Here is a 14,908-nt window from a genome sequence, read left to right as displayed (position 1 = left end):
GGCCAGCTCTATCAGGAAGGAGCTTCCTCATATGTTTTTCATCATTTTTTTTTTAAACCCATGCATGCAGTGGCCAAGGTAAAGCCTAGAAGTCAAATCAAAACCAGCTCCAAACAACGTCAAACAGTATGCAAGCCATCTTTGAGACTTCTATAAAAACACAAACCAGCAGCTGAACTGGATAAAACCACAAGCTACTTAAAAAGAACAGTTCCTAAGTCTTAGGTAACATTTTATTCCATAGAGCAGGCCTTTATAACTCACTTTTAAGAGAGAGAGGGAACACAGAAAATAGGCCTCGTGTAGGACTGCATTAGACAAAGGGTCAAAAGCCTGCTTTACAGTTGACTTATTTATTACCATTTTCTGCAATTTAATCCTGAAATAAGCGTGTTTCATGAAATCACTGGCTGGCCATCATTTAACTCTGTCACAGTCCCTGAGAAAGAACAGTGCTAAACCAAAACCAGTCTCTACAAATACAGAAAAGCAGCTGAAAGTCTTATCCTAGCAAAGGGGATCCCAAATCTCCACCTAAAAAGCAGGGAAGGTGGGGGGTCGGGGGACTGCTGTGACTATGTCAGAGATATATTTCACCATCAACCTTTAATAAAAGGGAGGGAGAGGAATCACTGCTCAGTATGAAAGGTAACTTCCTGCGGGTAAAATCCCACCTCGTTGGAAGGAAATGAGACAGAGCTGGGTCTGCTTGTGGGGCTGGATTTCACAGAGATAAAAACCCCAAGAATGCTTCCCCTGGTGCAAAAGAAAACTCTGGAAAAGCAAAAGCAGGCTGTTAGTGGGTAACTGAACTATTTCAGCAGCTTCTTTCTGCAGGACTGCATTACAATAGTACAGATCAGTTCTCCCTAAAGACAAAATAAAAACTTCCTAAAAACTGTCACCTCAAGATTAGTTAAAGCACGGTGAGGAAAGTGAGTGATTCAAAGGTAGATAAAGTATAAAAAGAAACAAAGTAAAATGGTTGAACTTCGATCATAAACTCTGTTTTAGCATGTAACTGAGACACACCAATGAAAGGAAGCTCTGATGAATGAGATTAAAATAACAAGACTTGGCACTTTTTGAATAAATGTACTGTTGCTCTTCAACTATCAATTTTTCTAACGTGGATGATCCTAAGGAGGCTCACAATGCCTGGCTTGTACTAGAACAGAGGTTGATGAGAAAAAGCTTCATCTACCATGAGTCTAAGATTCAAGTTGAAATGTACCTTTAAATAAGGTTTATTTAACGCACAGGTACCAGGCAGTCCTTCCTGCTAGTGTCCTCTCATTTCTTTTTCTTTCCTTCTTATGTTTACATGAAACGGGTTTAAAGAAAGCTTACTTAGTACACATGAAAAAAAAAAACAAAACTTGGATCCTATCCCCTCAGGTAGCACGGGACATGGCCTCAGGTGACATTGCCCCCACCACATACAGGCATCTGTATCTAGCCCCTGGAAGTAACATCACGTAACAAGACTGAGCTGTGTCTGTGTGAAGTACCAAGGAATCTGGAATATTTTCCTCTTTCTCAACTCTAAGTTCATCTGCTTCAGAAGCACAGGATGCAATTCGAAGACACGGGATGTGTTGCTTTGTTTATTGTAGTGATGACTGCAAATGAATTTGCAATTCTCTATGAAAAAAATCACACAAATTAAATCAATGCTTACCTCGGTTTGGGAGAAAAAGCAAAACAATCACAACATAATACCAGTATAGAGCTGTCAAAACAAAGGTTTTTCACTGTTTCTATGATTACATTTCTTTTCTTTGTGACAGTCATGGTTTTGAAATGAGACGTAAAAAGAATTATTTTTAGTCTTGCAGTTCAAGATACACAGCACTGCACAGAACACAACACCATTATTAACGTTTTCGTCTTAAAAAGACAGAACAGCATATGGGAAAGAAAGTCAAAGTAAGAGCAAAATTGGAAAGATTACAGAGTAGGAGGTAACAAGGTGTACTTGTAAGAAGAAGAGTAGAAAAAAATCATAACTAATGGGAGGGAGGTAAGAACCATGGCAGACAAAATACGAGTCATTATTCTGTGAATGCTAGTATTCCATGAAGATGTGTAGGACTGAATATCTTATGAGGAAAATGAAGAGAGCTGGAAGGCGAGATACGAAGGAAAAGACTGGGAGAACATGCGATAAATTCTCTCTTCAATAAAAAATATTGTCCAGGTGGGTGAGCTCCAAACTATAATGAAAAGTTTTTCAATATAGACAAAACCAAAGACACTCTGAATCTTTTTTGAATCTTTTTCCTGAACCACCAGTTTTGCAAAAAGAAATGTTGTGGGTCATTAGTTACTGACACAAACTAGAACACTTATGTTTAAAAGTAATAAAGTCTTCATTAAATACTTCCATTATGAGTGTTTTCCACCTACTGTACACATACCATGAACTACTGATAGCAAGCCCTAGGCAAAGGGGAAAAGAGGAGAGAAGAACTGAAAACTTCATTTTTTCTTTCTTAGGGTGAAGCAGGCTGAACACACAGGAGATTGATTCCGATATGTTTACTCACAAGAATAGCATCATCATTGCATGAATAGGCTTGCTGATTTCAATGAAAACTCAGAGTAATGCATTATTCAGTTCAGCTAATGGAATCAGCATCTGATTTAATTTGAATTAAGAATGAATAAGGTGAGCAAATAAGAAAAAGAAAACAAGAAACAATCCAAAGCGAAAAGCACAACTCGATCTCTATCTCCCGAAGTCCCACATCTCAGGCCTGGGCTGTCTCCCAGCAAAGCATGGGAACGTTGCCTGTCCTTGTTCATTCTTGCCAGGTTACTCAGCTTCAAAGCAGGGAACTAAAAGTTACCATGTCACCAAACTCAGCCCCTTGAAAACAACCACATCTGCTTCATCAACACAGCAAGCTCCATCTTACATGTAAAAGCCATCCATTATTTTGTCTGCAGTATTTCTACCTGAAGGTTTGAGAACCTTACTGCTACAGTAGTTAGTAACTTTCTTTTAATCTCCATTCTAAATTGATTCATAGTCAGTTAAAACTCATTCATTCTCATGTCAGTGTCATCCCTCGCCTTACATACTTGTTTTCCTCTTGGGTGTTTGACCATGCTAAGTTCATAGCTAACACTCAGCACACAAAGCCTTATCCAGGTAAACTAAATATACACAAATGTTTTTTTCTCACATGGTTTTGGGTATACCACCAAAGCACTAGAACTACTGCAATTTGATTCTCTTTTTGGGTAATGAGATGACAATCTAGAGAAAGTAGAGTCAGAGCTTCATATAGTGACAATGACACATCCTGCCTCTATCAGAAGAGACCTGGCTGGCATATTTTAAAGTTATTAGCTTTATATGGAACTCCAACATTTGTATTTAAATCCAAACACAGAATGGGTTTGCCATTTTGGGGGGTACTCTATGTCAAAAACCCTCACCAAGAGAACCAGCAGGGCGCACGAAGGCAGTGCACAGAGCCCCAACACCAGCGAAGTACCATGTGCTCCACCATGCGTGCTGTCAGCCCGAGGTGCCACAGCAATTCAAGGAGGCAGCACACCACGGCACCACACTCTTATTTCTGCCACCTCTGAACCTTCCATGTAAAAATTCCTGACACCTGCTATTTGTAGTGTTGCACTGTACTGTTCCAGCCCACTTGTGATGCCAAACTCCTCCTTCATTGACTACTAGGTCTTCAACTTTCTGCACTCCTACACCTATGGAAATTCAGGTACTCTCTGCCTTTTCAAGTCCAATTCAGATAGCTCACGCTTCATTTCTTTCTCCCTATCTAATATATAGTGCTACCACACAATTTGCATTTGGTTATGAGTGCTGACAGGGGAGACATTGCTGTAGAGAGGTCCCTAAGTAAAAGAATTCACAATGCAAGTAACGTATCTTGAGTGTAGAAACAAAACCAAATTCTATTAGCATAGCATTTTACTTCTGTACATAGGCTCCTAGGAAATGCTGGTCAAAACAATTTTTTTTGAAAAAATAAAGCAGCTTTCACTAAAATTGACTTTTGCTATTTTTTGAAATATTCTTACAAACTAACATTGGGAAAAAAAAAAAGGAAACAACACACACAAACGTTTATGAAAGTCAAATGGATTTCTGTTTCAAAACAATTTGCTTTAGAATTAAAAAAAGAAAAGAAATTAAGTGTGAAGCCAAAGCTAACATTTCAAAGGTTTTGGACAAATAGCTTAATTTGAAACTATTCAGCACTGTTTTCAGTTCAGGGCACTGCATTTCATTCTTTCTGTAAAGCACAAGATTTTTTTTTTATGGGATAGATAACCCCATCTTCTATCACCTCCTCCAATCGGAAGATATTAAAGCACTGCAGGCCTGAATTGTGCACTAGGCAGAATATGATCCCCTGTGTTTCTTTACTAACACGGGCAGTTAGTAAATAAACAGAAGCAACACAGATTTTCCTCTGGCACACAGACAAGGGTAAAGTCTGAGGAACCAAGAAGGTCACAGGATGAAGAAAGAAAACCAACCTACAGTGAGAACTGCTGCATACTGAGAGCTCATTTGCACAAACAGGCTGGACAGAAACAGATGGGAAGTGGGAAAGAGGGAGACTGTTGACTAATGACACCTGACTGCCAGATGACCCTGCAGGTTTGAAGGCTGGCACGGCATCTGAAACCATGCCAGCAGCCCCCAGAACTGCCCTCTCCCCTCTCACATTTCATGAAACAGACTAACCTTGGTCCTCTGCATTGCACAGAGATCACACAGCATCCTGGGAAGCGTATTATTCATCCAGCTACACTACCCCTTCGTAGGGGAGCTGTGTAACTGAGCGCCGTTCATTGCTGCTGCTGGATTCACCAGCACATCTCAGAGGATGGACGCATCCTGCTCTGGTGCGTCTGTGGAACTTTACTTTGGGATGGAAAGAGTTTACCCGCAGAAGTACGAAGACATAAGGTGCCATCTTCAGAACCCATCCACGGCTTGAGATGTGCCTCAGAAAGGTTTCATGAAGGGGTAGCGTGTGACTGCTGTTCCTGTACTTCGTTCACAGGCTCCTGATACAGCAGGTCACACTGGGGCAGGGCAACAGGCTTCAGCCCACTACTACTCCTGGCTCCCACTGTTCTGATTTTTAAGACATCTGAATTTTGGACACAGTCTTCTGCTAACAGTCATCTGCTAGGTTTGATCTTCCGTTTATAGACTGCAGCCCTCATACGGACTGGCTTCTTCAGGGCGTCTCCCTTCCCTTTCCACAGGCCAGCTCTTTCCTTTCCTTTCCTTCTTTCTGAGCACCGGATTGCACAGGAGAACTCTGAAATGCAGCTCCTCATGAAAGCTAGCCTTCACTCAAATGTGGGCACATACTGCACAACCCCACTACTTTTTTCAAATGGCCTGGCAGAGCTTCCTCAAGACTCTTAAGTAGTTTTAGGCGCACAGTACTGTTTTTGTGGGGCATGTGCACACTGTGTCACTTTGCAAAAACAAAGTGACTGTGTGTCTTAACTTTAAATATCAATGCCTTGGCCATTCAGTTTTTGTAGTTATCCAAGCAGGATAAGTTACTTTATAAAATCAGATGTTGAAAGAAAGGCATTCACTAAGGGAAAAAAACAGTTTTAATTTATGTATATAAAAAGAAAGAGACCCAGCTTTTGTTTCTCAACTCCACCAACTTAAAAATAGCCAAATACATATATTTCTTGAATAATAATAAAAAATATGCTTGGGGCTGAGACAGTTTATGCCAAGTCACAGTCCAGAGCAGAATTTTATGGTTGAGTTATAAACCTGAAAAATACAGCTTTATAATGGGAATCCTGACAGACCCTAGTAGGTGCTCCTATAATATCCTGAATCTGATTTAGGAGAGGTTTTCAATAATGCTTTCCCAAGCCGGTCTGTTGGGGACTGCTAGGAAAAAAATCTAATGGCTGTTTTTTTTTTTTTCCCTCCTTTTTTCCCCAGTGGAGCTGAGTGTACTTGATGAGAGTGCTCATCTGGTCAGGCCAAGTCAGCCTTCGGGCTTTTGTAGCCTGCAGCTGTCAGGTCCCCAATATCAGAGACCCTATAACTGTCAGTGCTTAAGTGTACCTTTCATTTAACAAAACAATAAATTGTCTATCTCTGTGCAATAGATTGCCCATTTCTGTGCCTTTGCAATGGCTGATGTGATTTGTAAATGGCTGAAAAATCTCTTGGCTGTTTTTCTAACAACCATGAACTGTGGAACTGCTTTTGTGAACATGGGAATTTCAGGGGAGTGGGAAGCCTCAATAATCCACAAGGGGTCGGATCAGGGCTGAAAACAGGATGACTGCTGCTCCTTATAAACCCCTTCCAGTCACTGGCAAGCTGAAAGCAAGATAGCATCGCTCCTCACAGGCCCTTACACAGCACAGCTGGGTACAGCTCCCTAACACAGTATCTACCACACTGTGCAGAAAGGAAATCCAGCAGCTCTTATGTTGGCTCTAAGTTCAGACCTTAGCTTAGTGTTCTGCTACCTGCCTTGTCCCAGATTCCCTGTGTGTTCCTGTCATCCTCATCAGCCTGCACATTTATCCCCCCCAAATTAAGCTGTCGGAGAGCTGCAAGGTTAGCCCACGCTTGTCTCCTAGACTCCCTCTGTAGTCACTGGAGAGAGACACTCACCTTCAGAGGTTGAGTCATTCCACCCAACGCAGATTCCTCTGGAGCTAATGAGCAAATATATATGTGTCTATATTATACACACAGCCATGAACAACTCGAACACCACCGTCCGGATGTTACTATAGTATGCAGTACAGTGTTAGAGAGTCAGATGTCTGAGCACAAAGCTGTGAAAAAGATGTCTCTAAATTTATTTATTTTTTTATATGTAAGCCCAATCTCTCATTTTTGCCCGATGCAACCTTACAGATCCAAATATCCCTCCCCCACAGGCTGCAGTCATCAGCTAGCTGGCACCGAACCCTGAAAACCAAAAGCATTGTTATGAAAGAAATGAAGAAATTTAGGTCCTCTCCTAACCCTCTAATGAGACGTGACAATGTTGAAACTGGTGGCGGACATCATGCTGCTCCTGTGCTTATTTCAGAGCACTGAATGGCCACCAGTTAGAGGGAGCCAGGCAGCCAGAGAATGAGGGAGAAGTGATGACACTATGGAAAGAGCAACAGCAAACAGGTTGATACGAAACTGTGGAAGCCGAGCAAAGAAGTAACAAACAGAAGGACAAAAACAGAGAAAAAGTGAATTTGGTGCGCAGACAGTATGAGATGGAGGGGGAAAGAAAGGAAAAAAATGTGCTCTAAAATTTACTAACTGAATTGTATTGAGTGTTCCTTTGTTTTAAGGCTTTTCACAAGGAACTTGTCCTGTGGACAAGTAGATTTGTTAAAAAACATTTAGAAGTTTCTAAAATGGCTTAAAACTCTTCAATAAGCTCAATGAAACAACTGGTGGGGAAAAAGTGGAAGAACTGCATGAAATTCTCCATAAATATGTACATAATCATGCAGGGAAAGGAGGAATACTGTGCCGGCCAATGAAACATGCAATTAAAGTGCAGAGATGCTGTAATTATTTTTAATGGGATCCAATTCCCTGATTTATTTGGAGAATTATTTCCAGAAGAAATGCAAAACAGCCATGCTAGCAGTCACGTGAAGTCACCAGGCCTTAAGCCCACGCCTCCGTGCACCAGCAGTGGCTGCACACAGTGTCCACCCACATTCATCTGAGCATGACAGATTGGACACCATTACTTAAGTCCGTATGTTTATTCCCTGTCTTTGATTAAAAACAAACAAACAAAACACTTTATTATCTAAGAGGACCAAAAGGAACTTCTTCAGCCTCTCACAAAACTCCAGGCACTCCAAATAACCACAGCAGGGAAGAAATCTGTCCCCTTCTACCAGTCATGAGCTAAGAGGATTCAGAACACTTCTGCAAAGTCCACCTGAATTTTGTTCCAAGGGTTTCTCAAGTTTGTATGAATCTTTACAACCCAGTGAGCAACCCAGCAGTGTACCAAAAAAGGCCTAGGAAATGGACAGGGTGGGGTCATTCCCCTCTGGGCCATGATGACAGATCCTCCTTCAGTGACAGCTCTCCAGCAACACCAGAATTGTCCTCAATTTCAATCTGCCATCTGCATCCAAGCTTTCCAGCAAGCATGAAAATGTCATGATAAATAGTGAAAAGGAAAGGAAACTGCACAGAGAGATTCAGGAGGGTAAAATCATGCTTTCCCCACCTATTTTGATTTTGCTCCTCCACACAATTAAAGTCTTGTCTCAATATGGCTTTAATTTCATACTCCTTGGTTTAGATCCTACTCTTCTATGCACTGCACTTCCTAATAGAGCAGCCCCATTAGTAAACTACATTTATGCTAATGTACTTGCTCGCAGTGATAATTATCACAGCCCTTAGCCCTGGTCCTTGCCAGTGTGAGCACGTCAGGAGGGGTTGGTATAGCATTATAATTATACAATTAGCCTTGTCATGGCACGGAGCTTTGGGAATAGAGACATCTTGAAGCTTAAAATGTGGACAGCTGATAGATGACTGTCATTAAGCTCCTTTGTTCACTCCGTGATGGAGTAGTCACTGAGCTCTAGGGTAGGCTTCTTTAATGAAGAAGAAAGACCTTGAACCACAGCCACTATCCTCTACCTCTTCCCAACCTGTCCAGCCATCCCCATTGCCTCCCACTTCACGCAGACTCCATCTCGCGCCCCGTCTGCAGGAGAATAACAAAAGCTGTCTCCAGCAAGTCACTCCTAATCCATCACGGCCTGATGGAGGAAAAAGGCTCTGCTCCTCGCAGTGCGGCTGAATGGACCTCGTTTGCCTCCGGCTCTCCCTGTTTAGAGCCTCTCTTCCCCTGCATGTGAGGAGTGCAGGCTGGAACCAGTTTAATTTAGGATGTGAGGTGAGCCCTGCACCAGCTTCTGGGGCAGCTTCTCAATTGCATAAATCAGCATAGATCCTTTGAATTTCACACAGCCTGTGAATTTACATCCAGCTGAGAAGCACTGCCCTGGGCAATAATAAAGTACGCCTTTCTAAAAAGCCTGGCATGGAGAGAGGCTTCAGGAGCAGACAGGCTATCCTTCTTGCCAAGAGAACCACAGAAGGCCACAGAGGCCTGTAATGTGAACCAGCTAAAGGGAGAGATAACAGAGAGGCACACAAAGCAGCAGCTTTGCAAGTGCCTCTGCTTGGATGGCTCCTGTAGGCTGCTCCCCCAGCAGCAGATCTGCACTGCTGGTAGAAAATCCTTGAAGAGAGCAATGAGTGCAAGCGTGCTGGAATAACACGCAGCAGACACAGACGTGCATCTGCACTTCCCCTCATAAGCACCATTAAAACTCCATCCCTGAGTTCCCCTCCCTCCTTTCCTACAGTGTTTTCAAACATTGTTTTCTTGCATACCTGGATAAGTGATGCCGTGCAGGGCTTTAGTTAAGGTAATTTGAGAGTTCTTTTATATTGAAAAAGTATAAAAAGTAATCCCCCTTAAGTACTTGATTTTCTTTCCATGACATCCCACTGTATCAACCTACTTTTGCCTTACCTCATTACTATTCTGAGGTGATGTGAATGAATTATAATAGCTCACAGCACCAAAACCAGATCTAGCAGTCCGAAGGAGCAGTTGGGACCTAACAGAATGGGGTACCGGCTAAGACCCAAGAGAGCGGAGCTCCTTCCAAATGGTAGGTGACCTCAGGTGTGCTGCTTTGTTTTAGGAACATTGCTTCCTTTCTCCCAGGGCAGAAAAAGTTCCTCTGCATTCCAACACTGCTCAGCAGAACTCGTGCACATGTAATATAAGTCACCAGCAGCTGAACAAAACCTTAATTTTTGCCATACAAGAATAGTAGAGCAATAGATGGGGCTACCTGGGTTGAACTCCTATGTTGAATTTAGCAGGTTTTGCACGCCAAGTTACAGTACCAAAAATCTGTTTCTATTTGCTCGGGAGACAGCCTAGCACAGCACAAAGGCCCACTATAATAATCACAACAGACACAGGCTTATTTTGCCATTAGAATACCAGTGAGAGGATATAGGCTTAAACAGATGCATCTTAAAGGTAACCTCCCTTGGGGGCACGGTGTAACCAACTCTTTCTGACCAGAAACCCCAAGTTCATCTACTCTGGAATGTGTTTCTCTAAGAACCACCTCATTGCACCAAGGTGTTAGACAGAGGGTTTAGGCAGCCCTTGTTGACAGAAATTGTATCAAACACTGAAATATGAATGCATAAAGTACTTCTCTCTTTTTTTGCTTGTTTGTTGTTTAAAGTCTTCCTGATTTGCATGCATCTGTCACACACTGGATGGCAAGGTCAGAATTTATCTACTGAGAATTCACTAACCTTGCAAGAATTGATTCTCTATCAGTTTCTCAAGCAGCCAACACTACAGATGTTCATGAAGCATTCCATCCTCCTGTACCATAAGGCTACCAAACTTGTCACTCTTATTCCCACTCTAAGGGTCATCTTGATTTGCACAGGTAGCTTACTGCCTTACTGGACACCAACTCCAGACAAAATCACTGAGCTAAACTCTGCCAAACTCTTGAGCTATAAGGTTAAACATTCAGTTCCTAAGCTAGACGCTACACATGCAAGCTAGACACACGGAGATGCCTTGTGTCTCTGCAAAGCAGAAGGGAAGAACCCCCTCAGACACAGCTGCTGTCTAACAACCACGTTTTATGCAGAATGCTTGGGGGCTACTCTATTTTTATAACTTTCATCCATAAAATAAGAAGCTAAAGCTTCTGGAAAGAGAACACAATTACCCTACAATGATCTAACAGTCAGAATAAATTCAACACAATCTGTATAAGCAAAATGAAAAAGTCACCCAAGCTTTTTTTCAATTGGCAGTAGATAATACTTAATAACTGCCCTATTGTCAACCTTCAGAAATGATCTCCAGAGCCATATGCAGGTTGGCAACCAGGCATAGTGCCTAACTAGTTTTTGTATCTAGTTTTACAGAAGTAGAGACATATGGAAATGAACAGCCTGGCAGAACAAGTGAACTCTGAAGCAATGACTTCGATAAATAAAAGCCTGCACACTGGCAGATGGAGAAAAGCGCAGTAGGGAGGAACTGTATTGCAGCAGCAACTTGATTTTAAATGATTCACAAAAAAATCAACCTCAACTTCAGAAACAAGGCATTTCCAATTCCTCCCATCATACCCTTGCTGGGGAAAATTCTCACCAGAAAAGGAGGGAAGGGGAAGGTAGAACAACGTTTCAAACAAAGGGCAGGTACCAGGAGATGTTTCAGGAAGCAGAGAACAGAACTGGGAGAACACTAATCATTTTCACCTCTTATTATGCTGCTAACCACATTTTAGGTGCCTTTCTCAAAGCTACAACCAACAACTCCCCAAAGCAAGATGTGGTGATGCATCCTTAAGCCAAATACTGGAAACCAGAACGTGAGCACCGGGAGGACAGGTACACAGGATACACAGACCTCTCCCTCAGCAAACCACAACTTGTGCTCAACGCAACCACCATCTCCTGCACTCACTCCTGTAGAGACTGGTCTATTTGCAGGCAAATCGAGTCTTTCCTATTTGCAGGCTGCAAAGTGATTCCTAGTCATTGTTAACTGTGACAGATGAGTGGAGAATCAAGCATTACTACTCCCCCGCTGCTAGACTCCAACCAGCATGCTTATTCCACTTTTTGGGATAAGGGGACTCCTTGTCTGGTGATCTCAAAGACTGTTCTCCTCACTCCTTCTGAAACACCTTTCCACGGACTTACTGTAGCACCAATCCATATTACAGTCTGGGAGCTAGCAAGGGAAAAGGCATCCCTGTATCCCATCAGGAAGTGCAATGTAATGCAGAGAATTCTGTGCAACCTTCTGTGTACATCCCTATCTCTTTCCTAGCTTCACCGATAGCTTCCTATTTAATAATTAAAATAAGTTCAATCTATACATAAAGATACACGATGGGGAAGATTTTCAACACCCAACTGTCACTTAACGTCTCCAAAGACAAGAATAAAATAAAGGAACTCATTCTTTGAAGTCTGCTTCTGCAATAAGATTGTATCACGGTGTGCAAGTACTTGTGGTGACCTTGTCAACCCTAACAAGCCAGCCCCACTAAGTATCACTGATCTGTATGCAAAAGCAGCAGAACATCCCTGTGTGATAGGTACTGATTCCCTTCATGCCCACTACAGACCACTGCAGTAAAAATAAGAGAAGGGAAAGAGACATTAAGAAGCTGAGGAAAAATCCCCAATTGTGATTGTCCAGAACTAAGGAGCCTGCCATAGGTCCCAAGTACTGTTCAGTAACACAGTCACTCGTGCTGTCCCCAGGTAGCTGGGGACAAGCTTTAGGATGTAACGCAAGGCCAAGACAGAATTAACCTCCAGACTATTGTGATGCAGAAGAAGATGAACTTAATTGAATTTCAATGAGCTAACTGAACTTCACTGAACTTCCCCTCAACAATAGGCCACGTTTTCCTATAAAGCATCCCCCTTTCTCATCCTGACAGTCCATCAGTTGGTCTTAGGCATGCGATCTCACTTCTTCACACCATCTGGTTACCCACCATCTCAAAACTCAAACATCTCTAACACCTCATCTGCTTCACTCACAGCCCACACAGATCAAGACCACCTGCAGGCAGATTTACAAATGAGTGTAACCACAGATCTGTTGGCTCTATAAGCCTCTAGTATATAGCAGGGCTTCTCTCCTTTCCTGATCAGCTGCCCACAAAGTCCAGTGCACAGCTAGCACAGTTACTAGCACAGCAAGTCAATGGCTGTATGCATGCACAAACGGCAAATAAAGGTGGATTAGCTTTTCGTGTGTGGCACTGGGTAAATGTTTTGAAATAAACAATAATGGCCACTGTCCATCAAGAGAGCAGCGAACAGATGGCAAGGAGGTTGTGTTGCAGGAGAGGTCTCAAACAGGAGTGTGTATTTTCTCCCCTACCTTCCTTGTTCTGGTAACAGTTTCTGTCTGCTCTTGCACATCTCCAGCTACATGCAATCCCCATTACCATGTCCTAACATACCGTGCAACTCTGGCCGCTTTACCATCCTAGCACTGCAGAATCACAGAGAGAGCACACATAAAAAATGCTGCAACCTCAGAATGGGGGCATTTTTTGCCCTATTCATTTATTTCAGTGCGTTTCTTTCTTCCTGAATTACTATCTTCCATCTTCCCACGCAAACTCTGAAAGTTTCACAAGTTAGTGACAGACCACTGCTACGGATCAACCCCTCTACCAACCATTATGGTCATTTAATCTACTGTCACCTTCAGGATGTGACAATAAGGTGTAATCCTGGGGGGAAGAAAAAAAAAAAAAAAGAAAAACCCCAAACACCTATTAACAATGAGCCTCATATGCACCTCCTCCTCTTGAGCAAAACCTCAGAGAGGGCTGAATTTCTCTTTTTTTTTTTTTTTCCTTTTGTAAGGAAGTTTTTTAAAAAAGTGAATGCTTACTTGACAGCTACCACTCTGTCTAGCAAAACAGCTACTCTATCTCCATTTTTTTCTCCAGTGTTAGAAGCTTAACACTACAACTTGAATTAAGAATCCTTAATGGATATTATAACATTCACTTAAGGCCACAGATTTAATATATGAAGGCAATGTGTGGCATGTTTGTATGGAACAAGCATTCTCACCAAAGCAGTCCAAAAATATTAGTGATTTCTAAGCAGTTGTAAGTGAGAAGTGAGTTCTAGATTTCCATTCATGGTAACTCCATTGTATGCAATTCTGGTTGGACAGAAGAGCCTTTAAAATGGATAAAAACCGCAGCCCTCTACACTTCCAGAACTTGTCATTTTTTGCAACTGATTATCAGTAACTTGTTAGTACAGCACTGAGTATCTAAACATACACAAAAACACACACTGAAGTCTGTGCAAGGATTACACCGGGACTGGTTTTGTGACCTGTTTTGCTGTTCCACCTTAGTTGGTGTACAGCCTCTATCTGAATGGTAACAGTTGAACTCTTACTCCTAAAACTCCCCAGGAAGGCAGAGAACATTATGCTAGGGCACGCAAAGCAGGATCTGGCCCCTGAGCATTCCCATTCTGCAAAGACAAGTGATATTACCCTCCAGCCTCAGCTGTTGCAATAGGTCTTAAACACAGCAGAACCGCAGTGGTTCCCTAAGGACTGACATGAAGTAACTGTTTATCTTCTCAGCAGTGTGTGGGCAGACAATAGATGGCATATCAGAATTTAACTGATTCAGAAAGGTTGAAAACTACAATGTACAATATACTACAGTATCTACAAGCAATCAACAGCAGAAGAGTCTGAAAAATATTTCCGTGCTCAACCCCAGACATCATCATACCAGGGATTTCTTTCCTCACCTTTTTTTCCTCAAAGGTCCCCTTAGCACTGAGCTGGAAAGGCAGTCAAGAAAAACACTTTGGTTTATGTATTAATGAGTAATCTACAATATTGTAGAGGCAGCCAAAACAGTACACATTTCCAAGACTATACACACATGAACAAAACAATCTTTTTACCCCCCCATGGTATGCCATTTGGCTAGTTATGAAAATAAAAGAGAAAAACAAAAAAACATCATCAATTACGTACCTTGGCTATTTGGACACACCAGTTTAGCAGAAGCTGGGAGCCAATATTATCCTTATGTTCATGAACATAATCCAACAGGCAGCCATGAGGCATCAGCTGAGTGACTAGTTGAATGGTCGGGCTCAAGCAGACACCCAGAAGTCTCACCAGGTGGGGGTGGTCCATGCTAGCCATGATCAGAGCTTCCTGTAACAACAAAAGTGACCCAGTTACTTCAGTGTGCTTAGAAACCTTACGCATAGATTTCCCAG

The 14,908-nt window shown here is 42.2% G+C and overlaps 1 protein-coding gene across 8 annotated transcripts in view; it reads right to left on the bottom strand.

The window, feature by feature from the left end:
• The window catches only part of ERBB4 (erb-b2 receptor tyrosine kinase 4), a 576,064-nt gene that overhangs the window by 85,884 nt on the left and 475,272 nt on the right, over nt 1-14,908 (bottom strand). For all 8 annotated transcript variants that reach the window (XM_068686347.1, XM_068686350.1, XM_068686352.1 and 5 more), the window contains one exon: nt 14,658-14,843. In XM_068686347.1, the coding sequence (XP_068542448.1) occupies nt 14,658-14,843 (186 nt within the window). The remainder of the gene's footprint in view (nt 1-14,657; nt 14,844-14,908) is intronic.

Source organism: Anas acuta, chromosome 6 (assembly GCF_963932015.1).
Source record: "Anas acuta chromosome 6, bAnaAcu1.1, whole genome shotgun sequence".
Classification (NCBI taxonomy): domain Eukaryota; kingdom Metazoa; phylum Chordata; class Aves; order Anseriformes; family Anatidae; genus Anas; species Anas acuta.
The sequence above is the reverse complement of the archived record's forward strand: the minus strand, read 5'-3'. Positions and strand labels throughout refer to the sequence as shown.